The sequence below is a fragment of the Falco punctatus genome (assembly GCF_963210335.1).
Source record: "Falco punctatus genome assembly, chromosome: 2".
Lineage (NCBI taxonomy): Eukaryota > Metazoa > Chordata > Aves > Falconiformes > Falconidae > Falco > Falco punctatus.
In genome coordinates this window covers 83,940,916-83,958,959 of record NC_137581.1, presented here as the reverse complement: position 1 = coordinate 83,958,959, position 18,044 = coordinate 83,940,916, and the positions used below count along the sequence as shown (strand labels likewise).

Below are 18,044 nucleotides of genomic sequence, written 5' to 3'. Positions count from 1 at the left end.
CTTAGCTACAGGCACAGTTGTGCACCATCCTTCTGTGCAGCACTTCACTTGCAGCTGTGTCTGAAATTTTCCCATTCTGAAGATTTAACAGCAGAATTTGACGGGTTTAGCGCTGTGCAGTCTTGGCAGGTGAGACCTGTGAAGATTTTGTATTCCGTTAGCAATAACCAAAGTGCTGTATTGTCATCTTTACCAGTAATCCGATTCATCAGGAATAAGTGCAGTCTTCAGTTTCTGATTGGACCTGTGATTAGTGACCCACAAAACAGGACAGGACTGACATTGTTGCCTTCATGCTGGTGAGGCAAAGAGCAAGCCTCAAAATCCCCAAAATTTACATGTTAAAACCAAGCAATACCAACGGGATCTATAGGGAAGTCTGTTTTACTCAAGATTGCAGTCAAGTACGGTTTTCCAATGAACTGAAACAATCATACTAGTAGTTGTGCTGAGTCTACGCACCTTGTCATGTGGTTGTGTTAATATGAGAAAATTGGGAAAGTATGCTCTCTAGAAATTGCTATTCATGGTGCTGTTACAGCGTGAACATACTGCAGTAGCAACAGTATCGGTAGTACTTCAGGAACTAATCTGATTCCTTGAACAAAGTTTTCAGGACATTTAAAAAATATATTATGATTTTGAAAAGAAGGGTGTGCTCGACACTGCTTATAAGAAAAGCAGACAGGTGTGCACTTGGAGCTGGGTTCCCTGCTGTAGGAGGTAGTTCAGGCAAACTGGGATAACGCTGAGGGGAGGCAGACCTCTCTGTCTTTGTGCCTGTTACATTTCTGTGGCTTTGGGTGTTAGCATCACCTGAAAGAAAAAAAACAGCTGGCCATGACATTGCACACAAGGTCCCTGAAAAATCCCAGCCCGTCTTTGGTAGAAAAAAGTCAAACTTAAGGAGTGAACTTAAACATCACACAGTGCAGTAAGGTATTACCAAGTTGGCTACAGCATCTTTCCGCTTGAGTCAGCTGTCGTGCTGAACAGGGGCATGTGTATCTTTTTGCAGCATTTTTGAGTATTATAACTAGTTCACAAGCTCCCTCTTCTGGGCTTCCAGGATAGGAGACCAATGGCAAAGCTCCTGTTAGGTTATTTGTAGACCAACCCATTTTTTTTTTCAGCTTATTTTGACACTTTCTACAGCATCAGAAGAAGGTTATGATCAAATTCATGTAAATGGATTTTTAGAAATATGACAGAGAAAGGCTTGATGTGTTAGATGCATATTAATATTTTTTACATGCGTAGAAGGTGGCTTTTTCCACAGTGATGTAAATGTCGCTGTTACTTCATAAAGGTACTGATGCATCTAAAAAAAGGTAATGATACTTGGCATTCAGCAAAGATACATACAGGAAAGAGCACTAAGAAAATAAACACAGGTCTGTTAAAAGAACTAAAAGCTTACAGTCCTCAAATATTCTCAATACAGTATGCAGTTTCAGGTAGCAGTGGTTTTCAAAAGGCAAATCATGAGCCAAGGGGCTTTGTAGCAAACATTCAGAAGAATAATGAACCGCTGAAAGTGTTACTGTCATCAGAAGCAAAGAAGAGCTAGTCCTTCTTTCTGCCTGATCCTCAAGGTCAAGATATCTGTCTACAGTTTTTGAAACAATTATCTAGCACCCAGCATTGCCATAACCAATATATTACAAAATCTCTCGTAGCAGATTAAAAGGAGTTGTGAAATTGCTTCCAACTAAACAATCTCAGGTTGAGAAAGATTGCTAACAACAAAAAAGGGCAGTGTTCTCTAATTGCTGTAGACATAGCACTCCTTTGCTGACTTTTAACAAGGATTTACAGAATAAAGTACCTGCCTTAAATAATTCACAAATTTGTGGAGTGCCTTAATGGGAGAAGGCATATTGTCTGCAGTGGCACAACAGAAAAATGGAGAGACTTCAGAGGCAATCACAGTGGCTTTTTACTATAAGTAGGGCTCCTAGGCACAGGCAGTAGTACAAATACTACATATTACAGTGCTGCTCAAGTGTCGTACTTAAAGTAAGAGCTATAGGGGAACACAGCTGTCACCAAGGTGATTGGAACTGTTGTTTAACAGTACACAACATCACTGAACAATGATTTAAAACAGAAAATAAGGAACTCCACTGACCAATTGATACAAAAATTGCAGGGATAATGCGGAACACATGTATTTTAAACTTTGATCTAGTGAGGGTACTAAAATGAACACATCCAGTGTAACATGATAGGTTGTGGTGTCCTTAAAAATACTAAACGTGTTAGCTGAAATATTAAACCACCAGCAATATATCTCTTAATGTCAGTAGTCTTTGTAAGTACTGACATGATAAAGAATAATTTTACCTGCTGTGTAGCCAGCTCATATTAAATGACATTCAAGAAGTTTCTCAAAAAATGTAGCTATCTCAAGCATGAAATTTTTTTCTGAGTATAGGATATTCTCATATTGGCTTTATTCTTCATCAAAGCATCTGACAGCTTTCAACAGTAGGTGTGATATCAACATGCAATTTATTCTTTCAAAGCCTTTGGGATAATCAGTTTATTTCTTTGCCATCCCTAATGAAACATACTCTTTCAGTAATTCCTGGGTCAAGGAGACACTGTGACTACACTGAAATAAAAATTAACTTTGTAGAACCATGGCTACACGTACGTCTGTGGTTATGATTTATGTGGTTTATGATTGTTGTTTTGGTCAAAAGTTTTTAGCTGTTTTATTAAAGCTGTTGTGAGGGAGCCTACAGAGACTGGCCACATATTATCTGTTTCTTGGTAAGGTGAAAGAATTGGTTGAAATAAAATGTAGCAACCAATGGAAAACTTAAATGTGATTTCTGATCATTCAACCTGTGGAAGTCCATTAATAATGATGGTAAATGAATGTTTCTGTTCCAGCAAACCATTTCCTAGAATAAGGAGCAAATACAAAACCTTCATATTTAAGTGTTTTGGAAAACAGAGGTAACAGCGCAATTACTGTGGATTTAGGCAATTGGTAAGAGAGACTTGGAGTCAGCATGGAAGTTTTCTTACCTAGCTATTAGTTAGGACACATCTTCTACCCGTCTTAAAGCGTACAGGTCAGTGAGTAGCCAGAAGGTTGCTTTCAAGATATACAGGTTATTTTCTTTTACATTTTCTTCAGTAATGTGGAAGAGGGTCAGGAAGAGTTGATTTCTATCGTCCATTCTAATTATGATTTTAAATAATCATTTTCATCTAGCTTTGCATGTGAGCTTTTTTTGCATTCTGAAAAAGAGGTGATATTCATTAGCATATTTCATTATGCCAGCCCAAACAGTACACTATGTATAACTGAAGTAATCATAGCGCTTAAGTGTTTGACTTTTTATACTTACATTATATAAAAAAAGGGTGAACAATGCATTTCTTCCTAACTGATACTTCTTTGTGCAGTGTTGTGCAAGGCTGGATTTGGGTAGAAATTTAAATCCATTCAAAATACACCATCAGTACTTTAAAATAGCCATTATTAGGTCCCAAACTGCAAGATGGTAAAATGAGAGCTCTGGAGAGTATGCAGTGTGTCTCACCATGTCTCCGCTGTCCTCATTTGCTTAGGATTTAAACTATTTCTTTAAATTCAGTGAAATTAAAACAATTAATTTAAAAATGACTGGCAATGAGTGAAATCTCCAGATGTTAATGGCTTATTTACTTCTACTGCAGTAACATTAAAGAACACTAATCACGATCAGAAGTAGGTTGTTTTCCAGGTTGTACAAATAGCATAGTCATTTGGAGCAGCTGTAATAAAATGCCTTGTTAACAGGGAGCAAGGCAAGATAGACAAAAAAGATATTTCAGCCATTAGTTTTCAGTGAAGTTTTAAGTGACATTAATTTTCCATACCATCTTATACATGCCAAATGAGAGAATATAGTTTATAACAGATGCTGCATCCATGCTTAACACTGACAGTATTATTTAAAGAGTAAATCCTGTGGTAATACAAACTATGGCGAAACCAAATGTGTTCAGAAACACTTTAAAAACATTATCTTGATATTCCAGTTAGTTTTGGATTGCTGTTTATCTTGACAGGGATATTTCTACAGCCTTTTTCTTTTTTCTGCCTCATTTTGCCTGTTTTCTTTCTCAGTTCACTTTTCCTAAGTTGAAATATATTTTTGCAAAGTACAGCTGCCATACAGGTTTCCCCCTAAAGCCAAAACACTACTTCAACTAAGTTACTTAAATTACCTGGGTACTGGTCCATAACCTACAGGTGTGGCTGACACAGAGGAAATTGCTGATGATTGCAGTGAATTGCATATAATTAGAGCTGTATTTAAAACCTGGAAAACCAGCTCCTCACTGCATGCTTTAGGTCAGTGACTTGGAAAAATGAACATCTGGTGAAAGGTATGGTTTTTTCAGTCTTAGCTTTGATGTAATTAAGGCATTGGTCATTTCTTTGGACTGCATTAAAGGCAGTGTTGACCTGTTCATGATGATAAAGTCCCATAAACATAGCTAGCCTGTCTTCACAGAAACCTGTCTTGCGCTTTGTTTTTCTTAGCATTGTCTTGAAATAAGAAGGCCTGATTCTTTTACTAAAACACTTCTGAACCTACATATGTAGTATTGGTTTTTCAAGAAAATTTGGGATCCTCTTCCTTTCTTCCTCTTTTTTTTTTACCATGCTTGCAGAAAAATCTGCCTAGCTTGGTATGCCCCGATAAAGCCTGTAACATTTACTCCCTCTCTAGGTCTGTTTGTCTTATCTGCTACTCTGGAGGCTGATGTTCTGCAGCTTGCCTGGTTGCTTGTTGTCAGGTGCCATCCTGGGAAGGAAAGGCAGGAGTTCTTAGTGGGCCTCTTTTCACTTCTTTTTTGCAGCTAAAGATTTGACACTTTCCTGAAACAGGATGAAATTCTTGTTTTGAGAAACATTATGTACAGTTACTATTTTGTGTAAGGAGCTCTTAATAATGATGTCTATTATGGCATGCTCATAAGATTAAAGGCAGTACTTTGTCTTGTGCACCAGCAAAAATGCAGAGTCCTGATAAATGTCTAGAAAATAAAATTATTATAATAGACTTGATGTTTGGTTTGATGTTTCTGTTTAGGTGCTGACCCCAGCACAAATAAAATCAATTTGCCTGGCCATACTAGAATCAGGAAAGCAGTATGCAGTGAAGAAGAGGAAACCGTTTCCACTCATGTATTCCTACTATGGAACAGAGTATCTTGGTGAGTAAAACACACCAGCTGTGTTGAAAGTGATGCTGTGTTGTAGATGTTTCAGAAATAAAATATGTAAAAACCACAGGGTGGGATTTCTTCTGACTGAGTTGGGACCATCCAACTGTGTGGAGAAGGTTCACAAAGAGAACAGTCGGGATGTTATTTGTAAGCTGCTGTTGCCACACAGTGACTTGCCGAGCATTTTTTGCTGTAGCAGTACAACTCAAGCATATGGTCAGCTCCTATCCATCACGAGCGGCTTATCTGGAGCTCTTCTGAAGCAGTGGTGAAAGGTCACTGAGCAGGTCCCTAGTGGGGCCTTCAAGGCACGATATCACACTGCAGAAAGTGTGAGATTGGTTTGTGGATGTTAGTGAGTTCTCTGGCAGGGGAGCAGAGGTAGAAATCTCTGAGTGGTGCTGCTCCACAGACCCTGGCAGGTACAGACAGTTCTTGCACTGAAATTCAGGTTTTAGATGACTGATACTGTCAGTCAGTAACTGGGAATACTATTTATGGTCCAGTTACATTTTGGGTTTAACAAAGACTTCAGAATACCAATCCAGATTCAGTAGCGTGTGAAGAGTAGTGTCTTGAAACAGTATTCAGTTTAGGTTCAGTTCAGCTCCACACACTGACTTTCAGTTATATCAGAGTGGAAGTAGAAAAAAATCATACATATTTTTGCATATTTAGGGGAACTGGAAATGACAGAAGTAGTAACAAATTATAGTGTCAAGCACCTAGAAAGTTTTTATTCCAAGCACCTGTAACGTGCATGAAGAAGATGGAAGAGCCATGCACTTGACAAGGAAATCAGTTCCCAGGGAAAGCTGCTGTGAGGTGAAGGCAGGACCTAAACCCACCCTCTGATTTGACTCTTTCTGTTCTTTACAGGTGCAGCACATGGGCTTTCATCAATCCTTCAGATGTTGCTTTCCTATTATGAGTACCTGCAGCCAGCAGATCAGGAGCTTGTATGGCAGAGCGTTGATTTTCTTATGGACCAAGAACAGAACAGCAACTGGCCTCCTGAGCTGGGAGAGACAATCGAGCGGGAGAATGAGCTTGTACACTGGTGTCATGGAGCTCCAGGTTCTTTTCCCATTGATGCTATGACTAGCCAGATGCTGATCACATTGCTTTTCCATGTTAGGTGACTCCATGTGATTGCCATTGATCGCAGGTTAAATTTGACCAATTTTGGCATTTTACGAAATTCAGGCAAACTATTTAGGCTTTTTCTTTCATTAAAGGGTGGCTTATTGCTGAAGCAGCTGTAATGATAGGTTATTTTCTGCTTAAAAGTAGGGGTGATCATAGCTGAAAGAATTTTGGTGATCCTGAACTGTATGTTTGCCAGTCTTGCTCTGTTTCATGACAAGACCTCAAAGAAAGGTACAGCTGAGTCAAAAGACAGCATATGGCTGGACAGAAAAATAGTATGCATAGATGTATCTGTGAGTTTTGGGAAGGCCTTCAGAATACCTTTTTTCCCTGCACATCAGAGTCAAAGTTTATGCTGCACTTATTACATGGATAATGCATAAATTTGACCAAAGTATTTTCATGTGAAGAGGAGTTTGTACTTGCAAGAGGCATTTTTCTGAAAGTCACCCATACAAAACTGCTTTTCAGAGAAAAAGAGAATTAATCCTTAGTTTGGGTTCATGAGGCAAAGCTGGCCGATGTCTGTCAGTTCAAAATCTAATCCTATACCTTAGCAATTTTAGCAAGTAGTGCTGTGTATTGAGTTTTTATCCCCAGACAGAATTTTATTGCTGACTAGTATTGGCTTGGTAACATGAACCTAGATGCTTGCAGAAAAACTTCCTTTTATTAAAGAACATCCATGAGCATTGATGCATTGCTTTTAAAGGTGTTCTATTTAAAGTAACAAAAAGTACATTATAATGAACATCCTTTAAATGTGCTTTCTGGTAATGCACTTTTTTGTTGTTGTTGTTGGTATGATTAAGGAACAACCTTCTTGCTCTTGTACACTAGGGAAATGAGGGGAAAACAGCTTTTGCTTACCAACCTTTTTTATATTTAAGGGGAAAAAATTCTCCTTCTCTGGAGATATTCAAAACCCGCCTGGATGTGATCCTGTGCAACCTGCTGTAGATGAACCTGCTTTAGCAGGGGTTGGACTAGATGATCTCCAGAGGTCCCTTCTGACCCTGGCCATTCTGTGATTCTGTGATTGCTTCTGCAGTATGGCTGCCCTAGTGATGGAACCCGCAGGGAAGATGCCCTCTTTGTTTCAGTATCTTCAGAGTGGCCTTTGACTTTGCTTTAACTATTAGTGAAGGCATATGCAGTGAGACTCAACCAAAGTGACAAAATCCCAAAGAAGTTACTTTAGGGGACATGTAGAGACATGCAAATTCATGAATTGCTATTGTTCTTCCCCAGAAAGTCCTGTATTCCATCACTGTTCTTGGGTAGTAACGCACATGTAGCTTACAAGAACACTTTTCAGCTATCTCAGTGTATGTTATATTCAGACCACAAGTGAGCTATTCTAAACATTTCCTTAGGCACTTGATTTCTTTTTTGTCATATGCATTCTTTTAAGGTTACTGTGAACTGAGCTGCGCAGTGCTCTGTTGAAGATTGTGATTATTTTATCTGAATCCCCTCTAAAAATGTCAGCTGGTTTTGGTTTTTTTACAGAAGTTAGTATGCATATCTGTAGATAGAATAAAGCAGCTTAGACCCCACTGAGAAAAAAAAAAAAAAGAGCAAGTTTCTGTTTCTCATTCAGTAAAAAATTGTATCTGTTGCCAGTGTAAGAAATGATCTTGTCCATCCTTGTGTTTCTGTCACTGTAAATGGGTGAGGTGAAGGGGGATTTGAAAACAATAGAAGACATTGCTAAGACTTTACTGTTTTAAAGGCAAAAATGTGACTGCTGTTTTACATTGATAAAAGACTGGGCATGTTAGAGTAAACCCTGAAATTCAGTAATGCGTTGAAAAAGATTGACAGTGGTGTTGTCACAGGGAGTGGATAAGTACATCTTACCATATGCTTTTTAGCATATCGGATACGCTCCCCTCCATGTGGCATATATAGATATGTAACATTGACATGTGTAGTGCATGAGACTGCAGGTTTTTTAGTGTATTAATCTTCATTTTCGTGTGTGTTGTACAGAACCCTTGCCCTGATTACTACAAAAGACAATCTCGCTGCTATTTTCCTAGGCATTGCATATTTGTTTGCCAAAGCTTACCTGGTTTCCAAGAAGCCTCAATATCTGGACACTTGTATCCGCTGTGGAGAGCTAACTTGGCAGAAGGGCCTGTTGAAGAAGGGACCTGGAATATGCCATGGAGTGGCTGGTAGTGCTTATGTGTTCCTGCTGCTGTATAGGCTCACTGGGAACTCAAAATACATATACAGGGCACAAAGGTTAGCATTCCTGCCTTTCTAGATTCAGGGTCATATTGGAAAGTTGCAGGAACATTTGTAAAGCTGCTCAGTCTGTGATCACCGCCCTTGGATGTAAACTGAGTGTTCAAGCCTCAGGTGCAGTTCTGTGAATTGTGGGGCAGGTGTAGTCGCGTGGGGAGCCCTGCGGTCCTGCTTCCAGGCTGCCTGTGGTGGGAGAAGCACTGAGTTCTCCCAGGCTCTCTCCCTCCCTCCCTGCCCGCAAGCCTGCGCTCCTTCGGAGGGAGCAGAGCAGGTGGGGAGGAGCAGCGTGCATCCAGGTCTCATCCTGACATGAGATCAGAAACCAGCCAAGTTGCGTACCCAAGTCCAGGAGCAGACTAAAATGTGATTTGTTCTGATTTTTCACAGCATTTAACACTATACCTTACTATTAAAAGTGGAAAATAAGTATAGGACCTGCCTTGCTGTTATTTTACGTTTTTTTTTTTTAATTTATCATTCCCAGCTTTAGCCAGTTTGGCATTGTGCTGTTCAGCTTAGCTAGTGGGGTTAATTCCATTTGTCCTGATGCAGGCAAGTATGGTCTGCTGAAAATTCTGTCACAGTGCTGCTGTTATCTTTAATTATATTTCTGTAATTTAGTGTACATATTTAAAAATACAGTATTCAATGTTTGTTACTGTTTTCCTTACTACATAGAATAATGAGGGGAAGTGGGATAGTAATTAGGGTGACATTTTCAGCTGTTTCCTTTGAAGTGAGAATATTTTATTTGTGTAGTTACTTCAGCATTACAGCATTTGTTGCATCAATGTCAAGCATTGCTTGCATCCTGCTGAAAGAACAACCAAGGTAGAAGGTTTTTAAAAGTATGTTTAAAGATGCGTCCTACAAAAACCAGAAAAAATGTATAGCTCTTAAACAAGCATAATGCACGTACAGATTGCAAAAATTTGTTAGATCTCTTCTAGAGATCTAATGGACCTCAGTTTCATGTAAAAATTAGATAGTGTAAAATTTGCAGATAATAATGAACATTCTATTGTTCTTAGTCATTGAATGTTATTGAAATAATGCTTTCAAACAAGTAGACATAGAGGGACATAAAATAGTAACTTTTTTTTTTTTCTCTCTCTCTTAGGTTTGCAGAGTTCTTATTTACAGAAGAATTTAAGGCTGGTTCCCGGGCATTAGAAAGTGTATATAGTCTGTATGAAGGTTTCTCAGGAACTGTGTGTTTCCTGACTGACTTGCTGCAACCCAACCAAGCTGAGTTTCCTCTCTTCAGTGTCTTTGTCTAGAGAGTATCATTCTCCAGTGCCACGTCCTGGTGGCTATGGGAAAGGGCACCTGCGGTTTCACTTATTTGTCAAGACAGGCTATTTACGAAACAAGCCACTGGTACCACTAATGCTAGCCTTAATGTAGCTGGGAGTCAGGTGAAAAAGAAAATACTCTGGGGTTTTGGGAGGGAAGTGTGTGGTCAAAAAAAATGGGTCAGTGGAAAAAAAATGGGGGAAGTGATTGAATCTGATATGATAGATATTTAGCTGTAATAAGAAGCAAAATCTAATTATTGAAATGAGAGAGAAAGGGGCATTATCAAATGTTTAATTTGGTGGTTGCACAGTGGCGGGAAAAAAAAAGCAAGCTAGAATTACAGGGGCATGCAAAAAGAGGAAACAGTGATACATCCATTAGGTTTTAAAGAGACCTGCAAAAACAACTCTTCATGCAGCAATGCATTGATTGGGGAGGGTGTTGTAGATGTGTCACTACACTGCACAAAGGCAAAATCTGGAATTTTTTTACCTAAACCTACATCTACTATTTTTAGTAACATGTATTAGTAGTACCTGTCTCTTGGATCTCTTTCATCTTCATATGCATATAAAGATTATTAGGTAGATAGCTTTATATTCAGCCTGCAGTTTCACAAGTTCATTTCAGCTAGTGGGGTTTCATGTGCATAATTGAGAACTGAACTTGACCCTTCCTTTCAGAACTCAGTCTGTGGCAAGGAGCTGGTCTCCTTACTGATTTACTGTAACTTTGTCACTTCTTGTCAATACTTTCCCTGTCACAGGGAAGATGAGTGGGGCCATGGAAAAGACTTGGATCAAAAATTTCTATAGCAAAGGTACAGCAGGCAGATGCTTTCTTCACGATACAGCATTACTAGATAAGTATTGTTTGCTGACACAGAAGCTTCCTTTAAAAATTAATTGCTCATAGCAGCATTTCTGAACAATAACGTACATATTTCAGAGAACGGAAAATCTGTTTTCCTTGATGATTTGTTCACTACAAACACTGCAAACTGAATGCAGACCTTGGATGGCATACTGATCTTAAGAAAAACCTCATAACAAAGCTCAAATTACTTCTTTTCCTGGTTAACAAAGTAATGTATGTGCCCAAATGATTTGTAGCTATAGAAATAAATGAGTTGCTGAACATTAGTTGCACTAGCACTTAAGGTTGCAATATATGCTGGTTTATATGTATTACGTATATGACATGGTACTTGAAAGCTAAAGAAAATGCTAACGTAGATTTGTACTAAAAAAAATATAAAATCAATGTCTGTATTTAAAATAATACTTACTATTTATTTATTTTTATTTATATGGGAATAATGTAGTGCAATAACCTTTAAAGACAGATTGGGAAGACCAGAATGTCATAAAAATTGAAGTAAGTGTGAAAAAGCTGACATACATGCACTGCCAAACAATGCAGTCTCTCTTCCTGCATTCTCAGCTGGAGAAGATTACAATTTCTTTATTTTTAATGCCTTTAATGGATTAAAGTTCCCATTTAATTTCAGTGGGCCTTGATCAGGCTATAAGTTGGAGCCAGGTCTTGCAGTCCTTCTGCATATTAATACAGTAATCCCATTCGTGCTCTTGCCACTGTTATTTTAATGAGATGGCTTGCATTATTATGAGCTGCAGTTTAGGATTTCTGCTATTTTGTCTTGCACTGTGCAGCTTACTTAATCACAGAAGTAACTATTTTTAATTAGTAAATAAAGCAATGCAGTTCTGTATCAATTTGTGAAGAATTTATGGATTTTTTTGTGAATGGAAATGTTAAAATTCAATATACAGTTGTTACATGTTTATTATTTGTGGGATAAAAGGACTTTCAAGAAAGCCATTAATGTAACTTTGTTACCCTGAGCAGTGAGATGTGTACACGTACGAGGATGTATTTCATCGGGAGGTATACATGTGAGGCTAAATCAAAAAGATAACGGAGATGTGTGTGTGCTCTGCCCAGACATGTTGAAACGTTCCTGTTAGATCAGAGCAAAGCCAGCTGTGAGTAGTGAAGATCCTAAGTCCATTTCTGTAATGAAAGTGGCTCATATTTTTCATAACTGGAACCTTTTCAAAGAGATGCTTAAGGAAGGTAAAACTTGGCCTATCCACTTTTCCCCTGTGGTCAGTAAGTTTTCAGTCTCAGTTTTTATTGTAGGGTGATGTCACTCAGCCAAAACACGTAAGTAACAACATTTGTGCCACAGCATTTAGGTAGCTACAGTAACTGTATTCTACCTTATTGTAAGACAGAGAAGTAGGTTCTGCCATGTAGACTCAAGCTGTTGCAATCTTACATTTATTTCCCATCCTTTTATTTAGAGATGCAAACACAGAACAAAAACACCTAGTGTTTTGGTAACTACACTGTCAAAAACCCAAACAACTCCAAACTTAAGCCTCATGAGAGTATGTGTATCAGAATAGTAATCACGACCTTTTGATTCTGTCCCCAGAGCCTACTTTTTCATTATCAATGGACCACAATGTTTAATTGTTTCCAGTTATTTATTTCTCAGGAGATGCTTGAAGAAGAACGTGTTTGCCAAAACCTCAATAAATCTAGAGCACAATAGATCAGTACAGTAACCTGACCAAGTCACGAATTTTAACATATGCCACATGTATGTTAAAATTTACCATAATAGAAGTAGATAAAATCACTCCATTTTATCATGCTTAACTTCCAACTGTCATGTCTGCATTAATCTTTTAATGTAATTCTTCATAAATGGCAGGAAATACACATTAAGAACTCATGTTAGGCTTCTAGGGGTTTTCCCTCTGTCTCTTTGTAGAATTAATTCCTTCTGATTTACATTCAAAGGAGACTCTGATCTGCTCTGTGTTGTGTTCAGCAGTACCCACAAAACAAATCTTGTCTCCGCAACCATTCTCCATGTGCAAAACCATGTGTTTGCCTTCATTTGATACTCATCCTGTGAGAAAGAATAGTTATTTTTAGAAAGATCTAGTCCATTCAACAAGGAGAAAAACCAATGTAACCGCCCAGTTTTCAAAATCTAGATCCCAAACATCTCTCTGCAAGTTATGCAAATTCGGCACTAGCATCAGCAAGAGCAGCATGCAGACTTTGTTTACGACACAAGATCAGTAACATAAACATCCAGTCTCATGGGATACCTCTTGTAAAATCTTGGAATGTAATCGTTCATCTGTTTTATCACACGTGGCAGTTTGAGCTCATTCTTAGAGCTTCGTGGCTTTTCTCACCTGACCTTGCTAGGTCAAGGTGGCTACTAGATGTGCTGTAGTCTCAGCTTCTGAACACAGTGTAAATATACCCCGGGGCTCTTCTGAAAATGCCAGTCATTAAATGAGCGGTCTTTTTTCATCTTTTTCCTCCTCGTAATTGTCTAATATTTTTTCCTTTGTACTATATATGCTGTTACATACATGCTGTTGCAGCCTTTATTTATTGCTTTTAAGGCATTGACAGGAAAGCAACCTGAGCAGAGCCATCAGCACTTTTCAGTGTAATAAAAAAATAAGGTCCTTTGTGTTCCATCCTTACTGCTTCAAGGAATCGATCATGCAACCTTTGCTAGACATTCTGAGTGAGATGCTGTCTCCTTCCTGCTCCTGATTCAGGCCCTAACAGACTGAAAAAGCGTGTTCCTGAACAGATTCTGCCATGGTGCTGTGACAAAAGACTGTGTTACCGGAAACTTGAGAAGCCTCTTTCAAAGTGTAAAACACAACTTACCACATCATGTTTGCACATTAGTTTCTTGACCGTGTTTAGTTTCTAAAGTGTAGGCAATAGGAATTTAAGTGAAATAATAGTTATTTCTGGTTATGCTGTTAAAGCAAAGAGGATGCATTGTATTGGTATTGGTGCTTATTGTGATGTACCTGTGTTTGTGTGATGCTGTTCGTGAGTAAAGCTGTAGATTACAAATCAGTTTAAGGAGCTATATACTATTCATTTGTTTTGATAGGTCATCCATAGATTATTGTCATGGAATAATTTTGAGGGAAACCAGATCTCTAATGTCCAGATATTGTGATTTCAGGACTTGTAGAGCCAGATGCAGTAAGTTTCAGCAGCAGTACAGTTCTAACAAATACACCTCATTTTTTTCCTGCTACTCACAACTTCTCAGCATGATAAGGTATTGATTTTGTGCCACTGCTTTTAATATCTGCTTTGTTTGGATTGTTGTTTCCATCAGTTTCCCTGCCTGTCTTTCCCAACCTATTAATAACTTCAGAGGGCTGAAGAAGCAGCCCAGGTCTTCTGTTCTTTGAAATACGATTGATAGATTTTACTTAAGAGGGGTGTTCCACTTACTTGCATTACATTATTTTACTCTCCCAGGTTTTCTCACTGGCTCTGCCATTTCCCACCTGCTAAGGAAAAATCATTATACTACATAACAACTGTCACTGATGTTTTAAATCATTAAATAAAACAAAGAGAGACTTTCAAGGGAGCATGTTAACTTCTCTAGTATCTCAGTCTATGCAGATAATCAAAACCAAGTGAAATGGCTAAACATTCCAAAATACATATTTAAATAGTTCTGGGAAAAAATGCACAAACATATGCAAGTAAAGTGGTCGCCCCTTTTGCTACTCTGTGAAATTAAGTAATGCCTCTTGATGTTCTAATAATAATTATATGGACATGTAGATAATATGATAAGAATACTGATTAGTTTTTAAAATACTGTGGAAAAAACCAAATTGTAGGTATCTGATATATTCAGAAACATTCATGTTTAATATGTGCAAATAGAAACTCTCATAAGCAATCAGATTTTTCTACCTACATCGTTATCTGCATATACAGTTATAGCATCTACCAACATACTGCATGTTTTACGCAAACAGTGACCTATTTTAGCCTATGCATACATTTTGAGAATATGTCCTTGTTACTTGGACCTGTAAGATCCATGGACAGAGTGTATCTCTGAGGTCTGCCACGTAAATCTCAGGTGTGGTAATTTCTCCTACATACCTTGAATATTCACTGGCATGAGTGCATATTCTAATCTGTAGGAAGATTAGTGTATATCAGGAATAAGAATTGCCCTGTGAATTTTAAAAAAGTAATCTTCCTGTGAAGAACTATACCAATTGCTGGCTTACAGCACAATCTAGATTGCTCTGAGAAGACATTTCAGTTTATAACAATATGTCCTGGACTAAGTAGTAAGCAGCAGAAAGCTAAATTGAAAAGAAATAAGAAAATGACCAAAAATTACGCTACTGAGGGAACAACATACTTCAAAGCCATAAGCCAAAAATGCTCAGGGCCCACAAAACAATACTGCAATTTAGGGATGTAATAGGCATTTTCCAAGAGAATAGCACAGTTTGCTTCATTGCACAGATAGCGGTACAGCGTGCACTGTACAGGTTTTAGCTTCATTGCCATTGCAGCAAAATCATCATATGCCTCCCTGTGAAGGCGTTGCCTGTAGCTGAACCTACTGCCTACTCCTAGCATTCAACGGAATGGAAGCGATGTACACTATCAATGTTTAGGCAGTTTAAAAAAATAGATTGGAGAGGCCAACATGCACCAACTTTTTGACCTCCTTTGAGTTATTAAACTTCCTAACTAATCTGCACTGTCTCTGATGTCACTGTTGGTCCTGTACCCTGTATATTTAAAATTTTAAATGATGCTCTGAAAAAAGTCAATTTCTAAATAGCAAACAGCTTCGAAATACATAAGGCCATGTTTATTTTTAATACTTACAAGGGAGAAGGTGGAGGCATTTAGGTCAAGTACAGCCATACAAACTAGCATGGCAGAAAATTAATTAAAAACTCATTTTGCCTAGTGGTATAATGATATTTGAATAAAAGATTCTTTATAATGCAGTGATACTTAGCAACAGCACTGCATGACTGTGCATGCATACTCCCCTGAAAATTTTATGTAGAAGCCCTGAAGTCAGTTATATCCCATAGTGAATAGAAAACAAATCCTATTCATTTCCTTCTGCTTCATATAGAAGAGAAAGGCTGTCCGACCAGAAACTGAACTCTGTTCCTGTCTTCATTACTATGACCATGCATGAGAGAAGAAAGAATTTCTCTAACAGTGGTCTGATTTTGTCACTGATTTGGCCTCCTGCACCCATTTTAAGGGCCTGATATGCCACCTGCTGATGTCAGTGGTGAATCTCCCACTTGATTTCCTGTGGAAGGTTAGATCCTTCACACATGTGAAATAGGGGAAAAACTACATAATTCCAGACTCCAAGCTTACAGACTTTCCTTTACACAAGTCCCATGAAATTAGTAAGGCTTGTTCATCCAGTAAGAGGAAAGCACAGGTGTCTGCATATGCAGGGTTCAATTTAATAGCAGTTTTATACCCATTTTCCTTCAACATGTCTGCAACTTACCTGAATGCCAATATGAACAAAAAGTACAGGGAACTGAAATGGCATTATTTCATGTCCAGTTTGTGTTGGTGACACTTGATTATTCAATATTTTCCAACATATAGTGTTCATCTCTTGACTACGTGCTACACCCTAGATTGGTTTCTCAGTGTAATAGCCATTTGCAGCCATAATATGGTACAGGCCCTTAGAATCAAGATAGATTTGATTCTTTAGAAATGCACCTTATTGTTTAAAAGCAGGACCCCTGCTCTTCTAATGTTTTAAACACTGTGATCTTTCAGAATGTGTTTATTGTATTAGTTTTGTATTGTAGATTATGATAGAAACTAGATTTTATAGCTTTTTAAAAGCAGTGATAATACTAAGCTTCATAGTGGCAGAAGAAACTCTGTGTATATCCATATTATGAATATTAAAGCTGTGAGTATATTTTGCCTTAAATAAAAGCCCAACCTTGAACAGTATGGTTTTGCATTGGATTGCTTGTTTCTATACTTACCTTTCATAGTGCTAGCAACTTCCCCTTCCAGAGCAGTCACAGCTCAGGGCTCCAAAAGCTTTTCAGTGGTGTGTTATCAAAGGTAGAACCATTCATTGTGGAATTTGGTAAAACATCCAGGCTGCACATAGTGATTAGGTAAAACTAACTGGTGGTAGTTGCCCACAACATAAGAGAAGACAGGTTGGTTTTGGCCTGTAGGTTAAAGTTTCCCACTTAGGTGTTTATTTTCAGCCTGCTTAAATCTCAGTACAGGTGGCCTCTTCTCTTTCCAGAAAGACCCCTCCGTTCCCAGTGAAGGGCACTGAAGCATTAAATTCACCTAGGCCCGCCCATAACAAGGTTTTCATCTTCGCCACGAGCTGAGCTCAACTAGGGCTGAACAATGGGACTCCAAACTTGCCAATGCAGCAGTACACTTGCCAGAAATGGCCCAAAGCGTTATTGGCATTTTTTGTATATAAATCTGGTGACAGCCTAAGTTGCATTAAAGAATAGTAGGACACATACAGAAGTAGCCATTAGTGTTATCCCATGAATGGTCTAATAGCTTCCCAAACTGTACCTTGCCTTCTTGCTGTGCTCCTCGTAGGTCTCAGGTTGGTAGCTAACCTCCACATGCTGGTCTGCTGTTACTGGGAACAGGCAAGGAGAAATGAGATCTATTGGGACAGGCATCAGAGCCAGCTGTGCACGAAACAAGTACCTGCACCAAGAGGAGCCAAGTGGTGATGAGTGGAGACTGCTGTGCAGGATACAAGCACCGTCTGCCAGCCTGACTTGGTACCTCAGGAACTTTGTTTCTTGCCAGGTGCTTGGATTCAGGATGTTGTGGAGAGACTGCAAAGGCTTGTCTTTCCCTCGGGCTATTACCTTTTGCTGCTTTTCCACACGGGCATCAAGTGATACTGCCAGGGTGACCTTGTGCATATTCAGAGTGTCTCCAGAGTTCTGGTGGCAAGGGAGAGGGGCATGGGGTGGTCTGCTGGCGAAGGCAAGAGGCCTGGAGACAGTAGGCAAATGCTGCTGGCCAGCAGCTGGTGTCACAGAAGTTTGTGACCCAAGGAACCTGTGAAGGAAGAGGCCTGGCAGGCGGTGAAGGGGCACTGCACCAGCCCGCCCGCTGGGGTGACAGGGGTCTGAACCAGGTGTATCGGGGGGGCTCGCTAGGGCTCACTGCTCCTTTCCACAGTTTTGTGGTTGGGG

At 38.9% G+C, this 18,044-nt stretch overlaps 1 protein-coding gene and 1 long non-coding RNA gene across 4 annotated transcripts in view; one reads left to right on the top strand and one right to left on the bottom strand.

Annotated features, from left to right (window-relative positions):
- The window catches only part of LANCL3 (LanC like family member 3), a 38,644-nt gene extending 21,841 nt beyond the window's left edge, over positions 1-16,803 (top strand). Inside the window, exons 2-6 of one of the 3 annotated variants that reach the window (XM_080374358.1) lie at positions 5,103-5,226; positions 6,118-6,315; positions 8,433-8,640; positions 12,404-12,571; positions 13,492-16,803. In XM_080374358.1, coding sequence (XP_080230484.1) covers positions 5,103-5,226; positions 6,118-6,315; positions 8,433-8,640; positions 12,404-12,536 — 663 coding nt within the window. In that variant the 3' untranslated portion in view covers positions 12,537-12,571; positions 13,492-16,803. Of the gene's footprint in view, positions 1-5,102; positions 5,227-6,117; positions 6,316-8,432; positions 8,641-9,763 lie in introns of all 3 variants that reach the window. The other 2 variants (XM_080374357.1, XM_080374359.1) reach the window with 2 other exon arrangements.
- LOC308058502 lies at positions 12,749-17,841 on the bottom strand. Its single transcript, XR_013925852.1, has 3 exons — positions 17,712-17,841; positions 17,404-17,544; positions 12,749-12,886 (listed from the first exon to the last, which is right to left on the bottom strand). It is a non-coding gene; the product is annotated as an uncharacterized lncRNA (long non-coding RNA).
- Between the last annotated feature and the right edge of the window lie 203 nt (positions 17,842-18,044).